This window comes from Palaemon carinicauda, chromosome 37, assembly GCF_036898095.1.
Source record: "Palaemon carinicauda isolate YSFRI2023 chromosome 37, ASM3689809v2, whole genome shotgun sequence".
In the NCBI taxonomy this organism is placed as follows: domain Eukaryota; kingdom Metazoa; phylum Arthropoda; class Malacostraca; order Decapoda; family Palaemonidae; genus Palaemon; species Palaemon carinicauda.
Window position 1 is genome coordinate 49,278,136 of NC_090761.1, and position 20,971 is coordinate 49,299,106.

The window sequence follows — 20,971 nt, forward strand, 5'->3', positions numbered from 1 at the left end:
CTGAACTGCCTCTGGAATCAGGAAGAAACCATCACGTAGCTGATGTATACGGTACTTATAAAGGCATCTAGGGTTTTAGGAGAAAGATCTAGTGGTACTCTTGCAGTTTTGCGAGTCCTTCAAATCACTTAGGCTAAACCTCTGAGAAGAGATTACATTTTTTGGGGGTTGGAATCCCTTTCCAGAAATATAGCCCTCAATGATTACATGCCCATCTTTTGACCCCTTTTGCCAGGAAGGGCATCTTCTGGCATGGCACTGTCATCCCAACCACAATCACCTCACCAAGGCTGTGATTGAGTAGCATCCCCAAAACATCAAATACTGCTGACACCAAATTGCCAGGAGTTATCTTGTACACCATCAGTAACAACAGTTTGAGAATGAATAGTACAGAGGATAATTATCGGTAACTTTCATTAAAAAATTAGGGTTCTAGTGAAGTTAAGTGATAGTTCTCCCTCGACATTATTAAATTGTTTAAATTTTTCTTTTGAAAGATAATAACCCAAAATTTTTGTGATCTTAAAAAGACTTATGTTTTTTCAGATTCCAGTTTACGCAGGTTGCTCCAAGGCATTAGTTCACCCATGGAAACATATTGGTGAACCATTCCATGGTCACGATGGTTTTGGTGATGCCGAGCATTCCAAGCAGCCTCCACCCTTGTCAATTCTACAGAAAGAACATGCAGTATGGGCACTGACAAATCTTGTCAAAAAGTATTCAGGTATTATAAATTCTCTCATTGTTTGTGAATTGTAATTAAACCTAAATATAGTTATTTATAATGCTTTTTTTCCTAATTAAGATTACAAACTTTATTTTTGGTGACTGGGGATTAATCTTAAAAGATTTGTTATACAGAAATTAGCATCTTCATCCTTATAGTATAATGGATCTACTATAAATCTAGATTGGCTCTAAATAAATAAGACTTATTTAACTTTAAAATGTCCTCCGTATGCATATCAACCCTTGTCTCAAACAAAAGCTAAAGATTTACAAATTTAATCATTAAAAGAAAATTAATACATGCTTGTTTGATATTACAGATACAGTATCTAGATTTGATCAATGTGCCATGTGTACTGGTCTCCATTCATATGACCATACATATTTCTGGCTATATTTAAACAAAATATCTTTTTAATCTGAAGATCCCTTTATCATACATAGCTACTAAATGTCTAGATTCTATGTCTGCTACTTGTTTAATGTAAAAATGGGGTAGTGCCTTCTATGTACTGTTGGGGATGTATAAATCCAAGGTTAGTCGATAAAGTAATTCAGATGTGGTAAGTGAGGAGGGAACCTTCAACTTCCAAAGTTTAACCCTAACTTTTTCTTTTGCTGACATTTAACTGCCATCAAGTCAGCTACTTTATGTTGTTGATCTATTGGTCACCAATCCAAATTTTGTTTGTGGAGTTCATTGTTATTTTTCTATTCTTTTTCTTGTATGATTAGTGGTTGTTTTACATGTCAAGGATGTAAGAATAAAAGCATACAATATAATCTTTTTTCTTGTAAGAGCTAGTTTTATCACATCCTCTATAAACTTTTCTTGGGAGTAATTTTATCTTTGGTGTCCTCTTATGATTTCACAAGTGCCATCAGAGTTGCTGGGACATCCTGACCTCACCAATGTTGATCGCTCTCCATTCTTTCATATCTGTACAATTTGTTGGGTGGTCTGTGAAGTAGCAATAGGCAACCAATGCTTTCATATGATATCCTATCTCATAGGACAATGACTTTGACTTTAGTTGGCTTAGGCATTCCGGAACCAAATATTTTCCTGGCTTTTGTGATGTGGGTATGATGTCTTTGGGTTGACAACGAATTTGACCTCAATTGGCTTTGGCATTCTTGTATCATGTATTTTCCTGGCTTTTGTAATTTGGCTATGATGTTTTAGGGTTGACAAAGACTTTCACGACTACCCAATTGGAGGTCATCCTGTTTGGACCTCTTATAAGAAAAATGTTATTTTCCTTAGTAAAATAAACTTTTGAATATACTTACCCGATGATCATATAGCTGCAGCCCTGCTGCCCGACAGAAAAAACCTACGGGCGGAATACGCCAGCGATCGCTATACAGGTGGGGGTGTACATCAACAGCGCCATCTGTCAAGTAGGTACTCAAGTACTCGATGTCAACAAAGAACCAATTTTCTCCTCTGTCCACTGGGTCTCTATTGGGGAGGAAGGGTGGGTCCTTTATGATCATCGGGTAAGTATATTCAAAAATTTATTTTACTAAGGAAAATAACATTTTTCAATATTAAACTTACCCAATGATCATATAGCTGATTCACACCCAGGGGGGTGGGTAGAGACCAGCATTACATGTTGACATTATTATGAGCTAAGTATTCCGTATTTCATTTTAGCAGTTATTCAAAATAACAAGCATAAAATAAATAAGTACCTGGTAAGGAAGACGACTTGAACAATTACTCTGCCTTTTTAAGTACGTCTTCCTTACTGAGCCTCGCGATCCTCATAGGATGCTGAGCGACTCCTAGGAGCTGAAGTATGAAGGGTTGCAACCCATACTAAAGGGCCTCATCAAAACCTCTAATCTAGGCGCTTCTCAAGAAATGATTTTGACCACCCGCCAAATCAAGTAGGATGCGAAAGGCTTCTTAGCCTTCCGAACAACCCAAAAATATTTCAAGAGAAAGATTAAAAAGGTTCTGGAATTAGGGAATTGTAGTGGTGGAGCCCCCACCACTACTGCACTCGTTGCTACGAATGGTCCCAGAGTGTAGCAGTTCTCGTAAAGAGACTGGACATTCTTAAGATAAAAGACGCGAACACTGATTTGCTTTTCCAATAGGTTGCGTCGAATATACTTTGCAGAGATCTATTTTGTTTAAAGGCCACGGAACTTGTGACAGCTCTAACTTCGTGTGTCCTTACCTTCAGCCAAGCTTGGTCTTCCTCATTCAGAAGGGAATGAGCTTCTCGTATTAACAGTCTGATAAAATAGGATAAAGAATTCTCTGACATAGGCAAAGATGGATTCTTAACTGAACACCATAAAGCTTCAGACGGGCCTCGTAAAGGTTTTTAAAATAGAACTTAAGAGCTCTTACAGGACATAATAATCTTTCTAGTTCATTTCCAACCATACGATAAGTTTGGAATATCGAACGATATTGGTCAAGGCCGAGAAGGCAGCTCGTGTTTGGCTAGAAAACCAAGTTGTAGAACATGTAGCCGTTTCGGATGAGAATCCGATGTTCTTGCTGAAGGCATGAATCTCACTGACTCTTTTAGCTGAGGTTAAGCATATCAGGAAAAGAGTCTTAAAGGTGAGATCTTTCAGGGAGGCTGATTGAAGTGGTTCGAACCTGTCTGACATAAGGAATCTTAGAACCACGTCTAAATTCCAACCAGGTGTAACCAAACGACGCTCCTTCGTGGTCTCAAAAGACTTAAGGAGGTCCTGTAGATCTTTATTGTTGGAAAGATCTAAGCCTCTGTGACGGAAGACTGATGCCAACATGCTTCTGTAACCCTTGATAGTGGGAGCTGAAAGAGATCGTTCTTTCCTCAGGTATAAGAGGAAGTCAGCTATTTGAGTTACAGAGGTACTGGTCGAGGATACGGATACTGACTTGCACCAGTTTCGGAAGATTTCCCACTTCGATTGGTAGACTCTAAGGGTGGATGTTCTCCTTGCTCTAGCAATCGCTCTGGTTGCCTCCTTCGAAAAACCTCTAGTTCTCGAGAGTCTTTCGATATTCTGAAGGCAGTCAGACGAAGAGCGTGGAGGCCTTGGAGTACCTTCTTTACGCGTGGCAGACGTAGCAGGTCCACCCTTAGGGGAAGTGTTCTGGGAACGTCTACTAGCCATCGAAGTACCTCGGTGAGTTATTCTCTCGCGGGCCAGAGGGAAGCAACTAGCGTCAACTTTGTCCCTTCGTGAGAGGCGAACTTCTGCAGTACCTTGTTGACAATCTAGAACGGAGGGAATGCATATAGATCTAGATGCGACCAATCTAGTAGAAAGGCATCTATATGAACTACTGCTGGGTCCGGGATAGGTGAGCAAAGTATTGGGAGCCTCTTGGTCATCGAGGTTGTGAAGAGATCTATGGTTGGCTGGCCCCAGGTGGCCCAAAGTCTCTTGCATACATCCTTGTGGAGGGTCCAATATGTTGGAATTATTTGTCCCTTCCTACTGAGACAAACTGCTATGACATTCAAGTTGCCTTGGATGAACCTCGTTACTAGTGAAAAGTCTAGACCTGTTGAACAGGAGAGGAGGTCTCTTGCGAACTCGTACCATGTCAGAGAGTAGGTCCCTCCTTGCTTGGAGATGTACGTCAAAGCAGGGTGTTGACCGTGTTCACCTCCACCACTTTGCCTTGAAGGAGAGACCTGAAGCTTTTCCAGGTCAGACGTACTGCCAGAAGCTTCTTGCAGTTGAAATGCATTGTCCTTTGACTCGAGTTCCATAATCCCGAGCATTCCCTACCGCCTAATGTCGCACCCCAGCCTACGTCCGATGCGTCCGAGAAGAGAACGTGGTTGGGAGTCTGAACAGTCAGGGGAAGACCCTTTCAAAGGTTGATAAAGTCCTTTCACCAAGTCAGACCAGACTTTATCTTTCCGGAAACCGGGATCGAGACCGCTTCTAGCGTCTTGTCCTTTTCCAGTGAAAAGCTAGATGATACAGAAGAGGACGGAGGTGTAGTCTTCCAAGTGACACAAATTGAACCACGGATGACAGTGTCCTAACCAGACTCATCCACAGCCTGACAGGGCAGTGTTCCTTCTTCAGCATCTCCTGGATGGATAGCAGGGCTGGGGGTTGATCGTCTTGTTCAGCAATGTCCTCATCAGAGGGTTCCTCATCCGAAACTGATGAGGAAACGGCAACGGAGTGGGCAACGTCTGACTCGCTGAATCCGGTCGCACTGGTGGATGCGTGACGGAGCCGGACACAAGATCATGGTACTGCTGCACAGTCTGTGAACTGTCAACCATGGGGACGCGAGGAAGTACAGCGTCAACCCGAAACTGTCTAGACTGCCTGGGTTGTGCAGTCAACCCCCTACAGGGTTGCTGAGGTTGCCGCACTGCGTCACAACAAGTCACCTCTGCTGGTTGTTGAACGTCTTCCTAGTGACACACTGAACGTCCACAACCACCTCCGAGAGTCGCTTAACGTCAACGTGCGACTGGCAACCCACACTGGGTCGCACCGGTGGAGGAACCATCTCAACTGGCGGATGTGAGTAGGATACCTCAGCGTCAACAGGGCGTACAACCAACCGGTAGGAAGGTTGTTGGCTAGAAGGTTCTTCTCCGTAAAAAATCCTCTAACAAGGACACAAGCTTGGACTGCATGTCATGCAACAAAGCCCATTAGGGTCTATGGGAGCAGGTATGGCAACAGACGGGGTTAGCGACTGAAGCGGAACCATTTACCATCCCTGGAAGCCTTGTTATGCTTTAATTAAAGTCCATAGGAGGCTAAGCAGCTTAAGGCTCCTCTCCAAATGACAGAGTCCTCAAAGGAATATCAGAAGGAGGGAGAACAGCACTTTCTCATCTACAGGAACCATGTCCGAGAAAAGCTAGGTTATCTCAGTGAGGGTCTCACTGGTGCAAAAGCAGCAGACCAGAAGGCAACGTTATGTAACTGCTTGACAGTCTGTGAACTGTCAAAAACTGAACTGTCAACCACAACAGGTGCGTGAGGACATACAGCACTGGTGCATTAGTAGCAGACCAGAAGGCAACGTCATGTAACTGCTTGACAGTCTGTGAGCTGGCAACAACCAAAGCTGTGTGGGGAAGCCTCAACTCCTGACTGACTAGTCTGCTGCGGGCGAGTGGCGGTAACCACAATGGGTTGCGGAGACTGACACACCGTGTCAAAACACGGCAGCTTGTGGTAGCTCACGCACGGCAACGGAGTGCTCCGTGTGTCTGTGGGAGTCAGCATGCGTCTGGCAGGGTCGACAGCGCATGGGTGGAGGAGCTCTCACAACAAGAGTGTGGGAGCAGGCAGCCATGCTGGGTGCACAACCGTGGCAGGTTGTAGGCAAACGGGTGCATCGTCAACCTTCTCCGCAGTCGGAGTGTGGGAGCAGGCAACAACCAAAGCGGAGTGGTGGTGCGTGGTGGGGACTGCCGTGGGTGCGGAAACTAACGCATCGCGTCAAAACACGGCAGCTTGACTCCACCTTCCCACTGCTGATGCGGTAGCTCACGCATGTTAACGGAGGGAGCCGCACGTCGGCTAACGTTAACATGCGTCTGGCAGGGTCGATTGCGCATCGGAGGTGGAGCTCTCCGCAGCCGGAGTGTGGGAGCAGGCAGCCTCAGCGTGAGCTGGGCGCACAACAGTGGCAGGTTGTAGGCTAACGAGAGCAGTGTCAACCTTCTCCGCACGAAACTCCTGCATAACCGCAGCTAACTGAGTCTGCATAGACTGCAGTAAAGACCACTTAGGGTCTACAAAAAACGGCAACAGACGGAGCTACTGTCCGTTGTGACTGAGGGTCTAAAACAGCTAGTGCGGCAACAGACGGAGTTACTGCCTGTTGCGGTACCACCTTGCCTCTCTTGGGAGGTGTGCAGTCGTCGGATGACTGCAGCGAGTCCGAACTGACCCAGTGGCTACACCTAGGCCGTTGGACTTGCGCGGAAGGGACCGACTTGCGCTTAAAAGCTGCAAGATTTGGTCCATGGTTTCTTACGAGAAACCTCTTCCGCAGACGAGGAATAAATGGGCTCTCTCGTCTTTGTGTGGGTGGGGCGATCTCACGTCGGCAAACGTGTGTAGATACGCCCGAAACCACGGAGGGAAAAACGTCTGTTCGTCGATCAAGGCCTGTGGAACCCATAAGTCGTTCGACATTACTTCTCCCCTGGGCTTGGGAGCTTGTAAGAGGTCCCGGACTAGGTGAACAACTGGCACGAACAGACGAACCCTCGGACGCAACACTGTAACACTTTGCGCATATCACTTTATCACTTTTGATTTTCTGTTTGCACTTATTTCACTGAAATCGAAACTTAAACTGATTTCTACCTGAAACACGCAATCCTATCCTTCATTAAAAGGTAGTAATTGCGAAAAAAGTTTTACAATGCAACAGAAAATCATAAATAAAGATAAAGAATTCAGTGGCTGGAAAAGAGACTAAACACTAGATCAAATAAACTACGTTTACAATCTCTCACCGCATAAAGCCTGGGAACAAGAATAAAACCCTAGAAACGTTTTACCTTCTTCCCCTACAGTGACTAGGGAGAAGAGTAAAAAACGAGAACAACGTTACCCGCTTGAACGAAACGTTTATTCTCCTCTCTCTCCCTCCGTCTCTATCTCTCTCTCTCTTCTCTCTTGATTTAGCACCTGAGAGAAGAGCCCAATTATATATCGTTAAAACATGTTATTTGCTAAAGGAAAAAACTGAAAGGTTTCCCAAATAAAAAGTTCCTTTATTTAGAATTTAAACCATTTAAGCTAAGAAAGAATGAACGAAACGCTAGAATCGGTTTACTCTTACTGCAAAGTGAAACCGTGATACACTCTCTCTCTATCGTAACGATAGAGCGCAAGTTGAACGTTCTGAACGTCAACAACTGCGGAGACTAAAAACTAAACGTTAGTTCATCTTTGAAAACAGTACGAGACTATCAAAGAAATTCTTTCATAAAACATTAAAATTAAAAAAGTATTAAATTCTTTAAAGGTTAAATACGATATAACGGGCTCAAAGTTAATTAACTTCGGTTCCAAGTTAGGACCGCCTACTATTAGGAAAGGTCGCATATAAACAAACATAAAAATTTATTTTTTATAAGTTTATAATAATTGGAAAGTTAACCGAAGAGGCCTAAAAAGGCGGAGAGATATAAAATAAATGGATCTATAACGTGTTAAGCAAAATTACCAAAACCTAAACACACTTCCGTCTAAGGGAAGGGTCGGCCATTTAAAAGTGAAAGAGAGTCCATACTCTCTTCGTCACCATAATTAAATCTAACCAAAACGAGTTCAAGTTTTGAAATGAAGAAAAAAACCCCTGCATAGCGAAAGCTCAAAACTGGAATAGTGTACTTCACCAAATCGTTGTAAAAACAAATCCAGTTAGGGACGGCGTATTTAGTAGGTCTTGCCAGTGGCACGACAGAGGGAAAATTGGTTCTTTGTTGACATCGAGTACTTGAGTACCTACTTGACAGATGGCGCTGTTGATGTACACCCCCACCTGTATAGCAATCGCTGGCGTATTCCGCCCGTAGGTTTTTTCTGTCGGGCAGCAGGGCTGCAGCTATATGATCATCGGGTAAGAAGTTTAATATTGAAAAATAAATTTCTCCAGGACCGAGAAGGAACTTGTTTAGGATGACAGCAAGACCTGCTTTGCGGCTCCCCAGACTCCTGCTTCGGACTCCCTCCCTGCCGTCATTGCTGTTTCGTCTCATCATCTTCTTGTCCTTGTCCATCTGTCTGTGTCCATGCCGATCCAGCTTCTACAAATATCATCCAGCAATCTTCGCACCTCTTATGGGCTGTCAACATATTAGAACTCGTGGTCTACCAAAGTTTCGGGTCGATCTACTTAATCCATCCATCCGACTGACTTTGGTTGGCTTTGGCATTCCTGTACCATGTGTTTTCCTGGCTTTTGTAATGGGGATATGTCTTGGGTTTTGAGCAGTTGCATCTTGCTTTTTCTCTCTAATAATGATTCTTCTCACTTTTCCTGTAAAAATATCTTCTCGGTAACCATTGTAGCTAAACCAATTTGTTTGGATTGGGCAGGCAGATGAGATCTCAATCCATCAATCTTACACAAGCGATGAGTCAACCCTGTTAATGTTCTTAATATATTTTATTTTCCTTTGTTTCCTTTCCTCACTGGGCTATTTTCCATGCTGGGGCCCCTGGGCTTATAGCATCCAGCTTTTCCAACTAGGGTTGTAGCTTAGCAATTAATAATAATAATAATAATAAAAATAATAATAAAAATAATAACAATAATAATAATAATAATAATAATACTAATGATGTTTCATTTGACTGCTCAGGGAAGGTTTTTTTGATATGTAGATATTCATTTTCATCCTGTAACCCTTTTAAAATTCTTTGCTGCTTGAGCATATCAGAGGACGTCCTCCTCGAGTGGCTGGTTTCATCCCCTTGGTTACCTTAGTGACTAAGAAGATGTTTTTCAACCATTTTTCCCACCCAACCTACTCTGTTAAGGAGGTTGACACTTGACAGTCCATCTGTTGTCATTTCTTATCATATTTTAATGAAGATCTTTCATCCCCCATATTTTTACCATTGATTATGATAGGGACAATGGCCTTCACTTTTCCATAGATTTTCCATCTTCTCAGGAAGATGTTCTTATATAAGACTCAGGTTTTTGTGCTTAGCAAAAATACAATATAACTCTACTTTAAGAAAAACTTTTCTGTTAGCACCCCATTAACTTTCTTTTTTTACCTTCCCTTTTTTTGTTAGGATTTTGTGTGATCCGAAGGACTTTCCTGTAAGGGCTAAAACAAAGAATCTAATATAAGAAAAGAAAATTATCTTCCTAGTCCTACAGGTAGCATATCAATGAGCAAGATACAGACTTGGTGTGTATGAGGGAGAACCATGGATTCATGCTCTATTGAACTCATCATCTCACCTCCAATGCTGAATTAATTTGCTAACTAATAACATGTCACCCACTGGAAACTGTTAATGATGCTGAAGATAATGCTTACCTGGGCATTAGTTTATATCTAACAACCATCTTTTCTTTTGTCGCTGTAAAAGAGCATCTTGTTTGCTTTCTTTATTGACTTTTTTTATTTTTACCTCAACTTCTAAGCTAGGTAGAGTACAGTTAATCAGGTTTCTGATTAATGAGAATGTAGTACAGTACAGTATTTTTAATATCCTTAGCCTTGAGAACAAGAGTCAAAGTGAACTTGCAGCATTCAGCAGAGAACGGGAGTGCCTAAACCTCAATCTTCGCCATCTCCTGGTACATAGTTCGTATTTTCTCTTGTTGGCCAAGAATGAAAAGCCTCTTTTGAGGTAGGACCTTCTTTCTCACTCGACTTTCCTGCTTAGGTCCTGTGTCTACCCTATAAGCATATTTGCAGAGATCCACACTATCAGAAGGTAGTCTCTTTCAAAATACCCAAACCAACAAGTCCCTTTCTACTGGGACTTCCATGCCTCTTGACCTCTCCTATCAAAAGACCAATCCACTCTGCATTTATAAAAATGATATGAGAAAAATTGCTTCTTCATTAGTTTTTTCTTGCTAGTATACAATTACATGATATTGCATCAATTCTATCTCTTGAATGTAGATCTGGGATGGCTGAATCCCTTAATAGAGATTTAGCCAAGATTAGTGCACCTTAAAAAACCCTTGAAACAAATCCAAGCGGTTTAACATGCATGCTTTAGGTGCTTTGCTTGATCATGACACCTAAGGGGGGGAAATTAGGTAGAAGAGTGGGATCCTCTACTGGATATCTGATCTCTTGACCCTCGTGGTGCATGAATCTACCTTTTTATGTTCTGGTTATGGTCCTTGGGGATCACATTGGATCCTAACCCCATAAAAGGGGCTTAGACAAAGATGAAGCCTAATTTTGGAGAAGTGCTGGGCCATCCCGAAGACCCTCCCACCTCCTTATAATCGTGAAGGGTAGAGGGAGAAAACGAGACAATCTCCTGGGTTGAAAAGATGACTGCCAGAAATAAACAAATGACCTGGTAAGCACTGACTTCAACATTAGTAATGGATCTTGGCGAGTGATGTGTGGTCAGTTAGCAGACAAATTCAAATGAGCCCCTCTTATACACACCGAGTCCGTGCCTTACACATTGATACATTGATTCTAAGGCAAGGAAGACAATATACCTATTGTATATTATGTTGTATTGGATCCCCTGTCCTAGACTTTACTGTACAGGATGATCCTTGGGGACCACACAGACCTTCCTGAAAATAGGTTTTTCTTCCGTCCAAAACCTATTTTCATACAAATGAAAAGTATATTGTATGGACGCTCATTAGGCAAGTAAATTACCTATTATAAGTATGTTTTCACAGTTTGGTTCAGTTGCACAACCAAGGATTTGTTGCGTGGTTTTTTCTCGTGTAATATATTTGTTTGCACATGTGTGTTATCCTTATTTTCAGTACTGTAACATAGTATCCAGTAAAACGTACTTCTGTGTAAATTTGAAATTTACACAATTCATTTGTTTACATTTGCCTAGTCCTGTTGTCTGTAGCTCATTAGACATGTTGTAAAGGTAAAGGAGAACCATTTACATACCAGGTGTCACTCGGAATGAATCTATTAGCATTGGTATTGGTAGTTAGATCAGTCTCTGTCTGACTAAAGCAAGCAACATCTTGCTGTGTTTGCTCGAAAAATTGTAAGATTTTAATTATTATTTGTTTAATGCATAATTTTTCATATTTTTAGCCATTTCGTCATATAGTATTTCAGTATTTATCCCATGATAAAAGTATGTGTTACGTGCTTTCAAATTCCTTACATATTGAGTGTTTATTTGCTTTCTTATCTTTCTCCTATATTTCTATTACTTCCTCCTTTTATCTTCTTATGACATTCACAATTACCCCAACATTGCTTACTATCATTGTAATTTTTGTTCCCAAGTTTACCAATTCCTTCTATTACTTCTTAATTTTACATTCATCTGCCAGGTTCTATATATCTCAGCACACCCACTCTGCATTACGGCAATTAGTTGTAACTGCAGGATACTCGATATGCACATTTGGTTGAATTATATTCTATATAATATATGAAAGCTGTTTAGGTCTGGAATACAGCTTTTTATATCTATTCTGGCTGATTTTCTTAAAGTGTTTATTATATAACTGACAGAAATCACAGGATATGCCTGCTTGTTGTGAGTTATAGTCCTTTCACCCTTCCCTCACTTTTCTGGTAATATTTCACTGTTTGATTCTGATCCACAATTTAATGATTTCTCTCTACACTGTAATCTTGTTCACCTTTGAAAATTTGGATGTTGCATACATTTTCCTTTACCTTTCATTACATCTTCAGATTGACCCTTGGGTTCTAATTTGCTCTATAACCATATGACTTTGGTAAGTCTTCAAAACATCACATATATTATAACCTTCTGTTTTACCTAATATTCAACTAAACTTGAAAGTCAAAATACAATTTTATTATCAAGATTACCAAGCTTGCAGTACTATGTTACAAATCTGGTCAAGTTCTTTTACAAGGTTGATTCTTGTGGTATGTCTATTGTCACTTTAGATATTACCTTTCTTCAGTTCTTACAGAATATTTAAGAAAAATAGAACTTTACTGTATATGAGTAAGGGTTATCTATTGAAGATTACTTTGTAGTACTGTTTTGAACATAGTTTTACTGTATTTAGCATTTTCTTCAGTGTTCTCTACAGGTAAAATTAGGTTTTCAGTCAAATATTTTTTATAAATTGTTTATGGTGCTTCATATTTTATCTGTTTCTGGCATTGTTATGGATATATTTCAATTTTGTAAAAACTTCATATTTTGTTCATTACTGTTGAATACTAATAAATATGTTATTTTGATTATAAAATAAATTTTTGAATATACTTACCCGGTGATTATATAGCTGCAACTCTGTTGCTCGACAGACAACTCTACGGTAAAAACTCGCCAGCGATCGCTACACAGGTTGCGGGTGTGCCCAACAGCGCCATCTGTCGACCAGATACCCAGTTCTCAATGTAAACAAAGACTCAATTTTCTCCTCGTCCCACTGCGTCTCTATTGGGGAGGAAGGGAGGGTCATTTAATTTATAATCACCGGGTAAGTATATTCAAAAATTTATTTTATAATCAAAATAACATTTTTCAATATTTAACTTAGCCGGTGATTATATAGCTGATTCACACCCAGGGGGTGGGTAGAGACCAGCAATATGTTTACACTTTTATGAGCTAAGAGTTTTTATTTCATTTTAGAAGTTATCAAAATAACAAAAACAAAATAAATAGGTACCTGGTAAGGAAGTCGACTTGAACAATTACTCTGCCTTTTAAGTACGTCTTCCTTACGGAGCCTCGCGATCCTCTTAGGATGCTGATCGACCCCTAGGATCTGAAGTATCAAGGGTTGCAACCCATACAACAGGACCTCATCAAAACCCCTAATCTAGGCGCTCTCAAGAAATGACTTTGACCACCCGCCAAATCAACCAGGATGCGAAAGGCTTCTTAGCCTTCCGGACAACCCAAAAAACAACAATAAAAACATTTCAAGAGAAAGATTAAAAGGGTATGGAATTAGGGAATTGTAGTGGTTGAGCCCTCACCCACTACTGCACTCGCTGCTACGAATGGTCCCAGTGTGTAGCAGTCCTCGTAAAGAGACTGGACATCCTTTAGATAAAAAGACGCAAACACTGACTTGCTTCTCCAATAGGTTGCGTCCATTATACTTCGCAGAGATCTATTTTGCTTAAAGGCCACGGAAGTTGCGACAGCTCTAACTTCGTGTGTCCTCACCTTAAGCAATGCTTGGTCTTCCTCACTCAGATGTGAATGAGCTTCTCGTATTAACAGTCTGATAAAGTAGGATAAAGCATTCTTTGACATAGGCAAAGATGGTTTCTTAACTGAACACCATAAAGCTTCAGATTGGCCTCGTAAAGGTTTAGTTCGCTTTAAATAGAACTTAAGAGCTCTCACAGGGCATAAGACTCTTTCTAGTTCATTGCCTACCATATTCGATAAGCTGGGAATATCGAACGATTTCGGCCAAGGTCGAGAAGGCAGCTCATTTTTGGCTAGAAAACCAAGTTGTAGCGAACATGTAGCTTTTTCTGACGAAAATCCGATGTTCTTGCTGAAGGCATGAATCTCACTGACTCTTTTAGCTGTGGCTAAGCATACCAGGAAAAGTGTCTTTAAAGTGAGATCTTTCAGGGAGGCTGATTGTAGCGGCTCAAACCTGTCTGACATGAGGAATCTTAGTACCACGTCTAAATTCCAACCAGGTGTAACCAAACGACGCTCCTTCGTGGTCTCAAAAGACTTAAGGAGGTCCTGAAGATCTTTATTGTTGGAAAGATCTAAGCCTCTATGCCGGAAGACCGATGCCAACATGCTTCTGCAGCCCTTGATAGTGGGAGCTGAAAGTGATCGTCCTTTTCTCAGGTATAAGAGAAAGTCAGCTATTTGAGCTACAGAGGTACTGGTCGAGGATACAGATACTGACTTGCACCAGTTTCGGAAGACTTCCCACTTCGATTGGTAGACTCTAAGGGTGGATGTTCTCCTTGCTCTAGCAATCGCACTGGCTGCCTCCTTCAAAAAGCCTCTAGCTCTCGAGAGTCTTTCGATAGACTGAAGGCAGTCAGACGAAGAGCGTGGAGGCTTTGGTGTACCTTCTTTACGTGTGGCTGACGTAGAAGGTCCACCCTTAGAGGAAGACTTCTGGGAACGTCTACTAGCCATCGAAGTACCTCGGTGAACCATTCTCTCGCGGGCCAGAGGGGAGCAACAAGCGTCAACCTTGTCCCTTCGTGAGAGGCGAACTTCTGCAGTACCTTGTTGACAATCTTGAACGGTGGGAATGCGTATAGATCTAGATGCGACCAATCTAGGAGAAAGGCATTTATATGTATTGCTGCTGGGTCCGGGACTGGTGAGCAATATATTGGGAGCCTCTTGGTCATCGAGGTTGCAAAGAGATCTATGGTTGGTTGGCCCCAAGTGGCCCAAAGTCTCTTGCATACATCCTTGTGGAGGGTCCATTCTGTTGGAATTACTTGCCCTTTCCGACTGAGACAATCTGCCATGACATTCAAGTTGCCTTGGATGAACCTCGTTACTAGTGATATGTTTTGACCTTTTGACCAGATGAGCAGGTCCCTTGCGATCTCGTACAACGTCAGTGAGTGGGTCCCTCCTTGCTTGGAGATGTACGCCAAGGCAGTGGTGTTGTCCGAGTTCACTTCCACCACTTTGCCTCGAAGGAGAGACCTGAAGCTTTTCAAGGCCAGATGTACTGCCAGCAGCTCCTTGCAGTTGATATGCATGATCCTTTGACTCGAGTTCCACAGTCCCGAACATTCCCGACCGTCTAATGTCGCGCCCCAGCCTACGTCCGATGCGTCCGAGAAGAGAACATGGTTGGGAGTCTGAACAGCCAGGGGAAGACCCTCTCTTAGGTTGATACTGTCCTTCCACCAAGTCAGGCAAGACTTCATCTTTTCGGAAATGGGGATCGAGACCGCTTCTAGCGTCTTGTCCTTTTTCCAGTGAAAAGCTAGATGGTATTGAAGAGGACGGAGGTGTAGTCTTCCTAATGACACAAATTGTTCCAGGGATGATAGCGTCCCTACCAGACTCATCCACTTCCTGACTGAGCATTGTTCCTTCTTCAGCATGTTCTGGATGCATAACTGGGCTTGGCTTATTCTGGGGGCCGACGGAAAAGCCCGAAAAGCTAGACTGTGAATCTCCATCCCTAAATACACAATAGTTTGGGATGGGACCAGTTGTGACTTTTCCATATTGACAAGGAGACCCAATTCCTTGGTCAGATCTAGAGTCCACTTTAGATCCTTCAGACAGCGACGACTGGAGGAAGCTCTGAGAAGCCAGTCGTCCAAATAGAGGGAGGCTCGGATGTCCGATAAATGAAGGAATTTGGCTACATTCCTCATCAGCCTCGTAAACACAAGAGGAGCTGTGCTTAGGCCAAAGCACAGGGCTTGAAACTGGTAGACAACCTTTTCGAAAACGAATCTCAGAAAAGGTTGGGAGTCCGGGTGGATGGGGACGTAGAAGTAGGCGTCCCTTAGGTCTAAAGAGACCATCCAGTCTTCCCTTCTGACCGCTGCTAAGACTGACTTTGTGGTCTCCATGGAGAACGTCTGCTTTGTGACAAAGACATTCAGAGCACTGACGTCTAGCACCGGCCTCCACCCTCCTGTCTTCTTTGGCACCAAGAAGAGTCGGTTGTAGAATCCCGGAGATTGAAGGTCCGAGACTTTGACCACCGCTCCCTTCTCTAGTAAAAGAGACACTTCCTGTTTCAAGGCTCGTCTCTTGTCTTCCTCTCTGTACCTGGGAGAGAGATCGATGGGAGACGTTGCTAGAGGGGGTTTCCGTACAAAAGGGATCTTGTACCCCTCTCTGAGCAACTTCACAGATTGTGCATCTGCGCCTCTCTTCTCCCAGGTCTGCCAGAAGTTCTTGAGTCTGGCTCCCACTGCTGTCTGAAGATGCGGGCAGTCAGACTCTGCCCTTAAAGGACTTGGATCCTTTCTTCTTTCCTCGTTTCCCTTCGGCACGAGCACCTCCTCTGCTGGAGGCTCTGCCACGAAAGGGCGGAATAAAACGGGACGCTGGAGTGTCCATCCTTGGTCTAGCTGACAAGGTAGGCAAAGGGGGAGCTTTGCGAGCGGAGGACGCAACAAGATCATGAGTGTCCTTCTGCACCAATGAAGCGGCTATTTCCTTAATCAGGGCTTCTGGAAAAAGGCACTTGGAAAGAGGAGCAAAGAGAGGCTCAGATCTCTGGCACTGTGTAACTCCAGCTGAAAGGAATGAGCATAGGTTTTCACGCTTTTTAAGGACTCCGGACACAAATGATGCAGCAAGCTCATTAGACCCATCACGTACGGCCTTGTCCATGCAGGACATAATGAGCAAGGAAGTCTCTTTCTCTGTCGGAGAGATCTTTCTGCTTAGGGCTCCTAGACACCAGTCTAAGAAGTTAAAAACTTCGAAGGCCCTAAAGATACCTTTCAAAAGGTGGTCCAGGTCCGAAGATGACCAACATATCTTTGAGCGTCTCATGGCAAGGCGGCGGGGAGAGTCTACAAGACTTGAGAAGTCGCCCTGGGCAGAGGCAGGAACTCCCAAGCCGAGAACTTCTCCCGTGGCATACCAGACGCTCGATCTAGAAGAGAGTCTAGCAGGGGGAAACGCAAAGGCTGTCTTCGCTAAACTCTTCTTGGACTGCAACCATTCTCCTATCACCCGCAAAGCTCTCTTGGACGAGCGTGCGAGGACGAGTCTAGTAAAGGCAGGAGTGGTAGACGGCATGCCTAACACAAACTCTGACGGCGGAGAACGAGGAGCCACAGAAACAAACTGGTCCGGAAACAACTCTTTGAAGATGGCCAAAACTTTTCTAAAGTCCAAAGAGGGTTGAGTAGACTTAGGCTCGTCCAAATCTGATAGTGGTTGACGGAAGACCGTGGTGCGGCAGCAACCTTCTCCACACGAAAGTCCTGCATTAGAGACGTCAGTTTAGACTGCATGTCTTGCAGTAGAGACCACTTAGGGTCTACGGGAGCAGGTGCGGCGACAGACGGGGTTACTGTCCGAAGCGGTACCGCTTTGCCTCTCCTAGGCGGTGAGCAGTCATCGGATGACGGCAGCGAGTCCGAACTGACCCAGTGGGTAGATACGCCCGATACCACGGAGGGAACGTCTGTTCGCTGATTAAAGCCTCTCGAACCCATTTGTCGTACGACATTGCTTCTCCCCTGGACTTGGGAGCTTGCAAGAGGTCCCGGACTAGGAGGACGACAGGCACGAACAGACGAACCCTCAAGCGCAACACTATCCACAACTCTATCACTCGGCACTTTAGCACTTCCCACTGCACTTTTGCACTTAAGCTCCTTCACATCCGCCATGAGCTGATTACGGTCACTAGCAAGGGACTCAACTCTCTCACCCAGAGCCTGGATGGCACGCATCATATCAGCCATCGAAGGTTCCTGAGTGCCAGGAGGGGGCTAGGAGCAACCACTACAGGGGAAGGAATAGGTTGTGGGGCATGAGGAGAGGATATATCAATAGAACGAGAAGAACTTCTCCTAACTCTATCTCTCTCTAGCCTACGTGTATACTTTTGAAATTCGATAAAATCGAATTCCGAAAGGCCAACGCACTCCTCACACCGATCTTCCAATTGACAGGTTTTATCCCGACAATTAGAACAAACAGTGTGAGGGTCGATAGAAGCCTTCGGAAGACGCCTTGAACAGTCCCTAGCATTGCACTTCCTAAATATGACAAATTCGAAGATAATTTGTATTTTTCCTAACCATACAAACCTTAGCTATTTACAAAGGTTATTACTTTTAGCGTAGCTGAAATGGCGAGCCATTAGAATTTAACGAGGGTGTATTACCCCCGCGCTAGTTAGCGGGGGGTAGGGGAGTGGTAGCTAGCTACCCCTCCTCCCCCTCACACACAGGTGAATACTCACTTTCACTTAGAGGTAGGACTTGTCTTGGGGGACAGGGCTGGCGGGCAAATATGTGTAAATAGCTAAGGTTTGTATGGTTAGGAAAAATACAAATTATCTTCGAATTTGTCATTTGTTCCGTAACCGAAATACAAACCACGCTATTTACAAAGGGTGACTTATCCCTTAGGAAGGGTGGAAAGTCCCCAGCCATACTGGCTTTGGCTTTACCCGGGGACTCAGAATCCGAGTGAGTCGCACTCGAGAAAAGGAGTCCCTGCACCTCACAAGTTCCTTGCACCGCAAGGAACCATGTGGCCTACGTAAGCTTGTGTGTGAAGGAAGAAGTGTGACCCGTCTTAGGCAGTTGACCTGGAGTTCCAGAAGGAACTCTGGGTTAGGACGTTCCCAATACCACCTCGTCAGGGTATGGGGGACGCGACAGTATTGACTCAATACTCGGAACACAAGGAAGCATGGTTTACCTGCAGAGGTTCGAGGTCAGCTATGCAGAGACCAGGATGCTGCTTCCCCGTAGAGGGGATGATGAAGAAAGAAGTAAGGGCCAGACATACTTCTTTCGTTCATGCAGACTAAAACCTGATAACAATGCCCTCAACCTTCTGCTACCTGTCCAAAAAGGAGCCTGAGGTTAGACCAGCTGTTGTGTAGCCACCACAGAGCGATAGAAAACGTATCGAGACTCCTGTGGGTCACGCCCTGCAGGAAGCGGGCTGCGAAGGTCATCAGACGCTTCCAGACTCCAGCTTGTAGCACCTGCGTCACAGAGTAGTATTACTCGAAGGCGAGGGACGTTGCGATGTATCCAACATCGTGCTGTAGGGGGACGTGACGGGGGAGGGTCTGAAGACAGGTCGAGATGAATGTCCTTGAGTCCGGGCTGAAGAGGTATACTGGTGACTCTCCCCCCATGTCCTCCTTGTGTTCCCAAATCGGCTGCAACTGAGGCCAAACTGCAGCTGTTCCCAGCGCTAACCTCTCGATTCCTGTACTGGCAAGAAAGAGAAGGTCTTGGGACATCAGACACAGAATGGAGACTCGAAATCTTGAATGAATCGGACCGAAGGGTCGGGACCCTCAGATTCTGAGTCTAGCCAACAACTCAGGAGCGAGCCTGAATGTTGCCTTCCCCTCTTCCTTAGAAAGGGGGGGAGTAGTAAGAGACCAAGAAGATTGCTTACACACTGGCCGTGGCCAGAGTGAGCAGAAGACCCAAGGCGGAATACAATCCGAGGCCTGTCGTAAAAGGGTCTTGAGAAGATCTCTTAAAGGACTAAAAGTCCGAGCCATGCTCCAAGTTGGAGGTCTTCCTCCGACTAGGGCAGGGACGATCGTAGCTTCGCATGAGCGAGGATAGATCCAGCGGGCAGGAAAAAGTTATTCCTTTAAGCCTGAAGGTCAGGGAAAGGCTGAGCGACAGGCTTCATTGCCAAGAGCGGAAAGGAGTTTCCTCCCGCCGAAAGGCAATAAGACCGTTATTGCTGGAGAAGAGGCCTCACGGGAAGAGGTATATCTCCCACGGCACCAACCACCTTAGACTCTTCACTTTGCCTGGGAGACCCCTGTGGATGACTATCGCAGATGACGCGACCTCCGTACCGCGACTGTAGCGGGTTGTCTCTTCTAGAGGAGGAAGCGTAGTGTCTCCAGGCATGAAGCCGAAGCGACGCCCCGGTTCGGGAGAGATGTCGCAGTGTGGTTGCTTGAGTAGTCTGCGCCGTGGGAGAAGCTCTCCCGGGAGTTCCGTCAGGGGAAGCAGAGGGTCCAGAAACCGTTCTGCGCATAGTCCCAGTGGAGCTCTCCCATTGAAAGGTTGACAGACTACCTGGTTTTGTTGAGACCCATTGTCCGCAGACAAAAAGGAGGGAAGACGCAGGCGTCGAAGTTGTCCCACCATCACCGGAATGCATCTTGCCAGAGTCTCGGGGTCTGAGACTGGGGGGAAAACTAGCGGAAGCTTGAGGTTCCAAGCTGTCGCGATCAGGTCCCCCAGACCAGCACTTGCTGGTTACCCAAGGTCAAAGACCCCTAGGTACACTCTCTCTATGAGGCTCTGCTCGGATAGTCTGAGAGAAACATTCCCCTGCCTGGAATGAGAGAGCCGATGGTGGAATTGAGAGAATCTCAATCATCCCGGTATCTCTACTGCAAGATGTGAAGGTGTGAAAATGCGTCCCCTGCTGGTTAGCATGAAGTCGACACGCAACGGGGCGACTTGGCAGGAGCGGTAGGATCTGAAGAGGGGCCAGACTAAGGCCCTTAAGCCTGCCTGAATGATGGAGAGGTATCCTTCAGGTCTTGACCATAGGCCTGGACCGGAACATGCCCCCCCCCCCCCTTTCCTTTGACGAGTCCGAGAACCGCATCAAGAATGTGGGGAAAGGACGAGAATATCCACTACCATCAAGAGGCTCCATAGGTCAACACCCATTGCAGGTTTAATAGTTCCGCTGGTCCCATAGGGCCAGGGAGTCCGGTTAAACATTGCCTGAAGCCACCGGAACTTGGATCGCCCCACATGGAACTTATCCTGAGGCGACCGTTCGGACTATAAACGGGTCAATGAGGAAAGAAGAACTAGGAAACGTTCCAAGGTAGGGCTGAAAACTCTGCTTGACTGAGAACAGGTACTGCGACTCTCCTCAGTCTTGCCACAGTCAACCGAAA

The 20,971-nt window shown here is 44.5% G+C and overlaps 2 protein-coding genes across 2 annotated transcripts in view; one reads left to right on the forward strand and one right to left on the reverse strand.

The window, feature by feature from the left end:
- LOC137629307 (uncharacterized) overlaps positions 1 to 20,971 on the reverse strand; it is a 211,968-nt gene that overhangs the window by 103,256 nt on the left and 87,741 nt on the right. The window lies entirely within an intron of this gene.
- The window catches only part of LOC137629643 (nucleoside hydrolase-like), a 58,695-nt gene that overhangs the window by 3,210 nt on the left and 34,514 nt on the right, over positions 1 to 20,971 (forward strand). Inside the window, exon 3 of the mRNA XM_068361163.1 lies at positions 550 to 730. Coding sequence (XP_068217264.1) covers positions 550 to 730 — 181 coding nt within the window. The remainder of the gene's footprint in view (positions 1 to 549; positions 731 to 20,971) is intronic.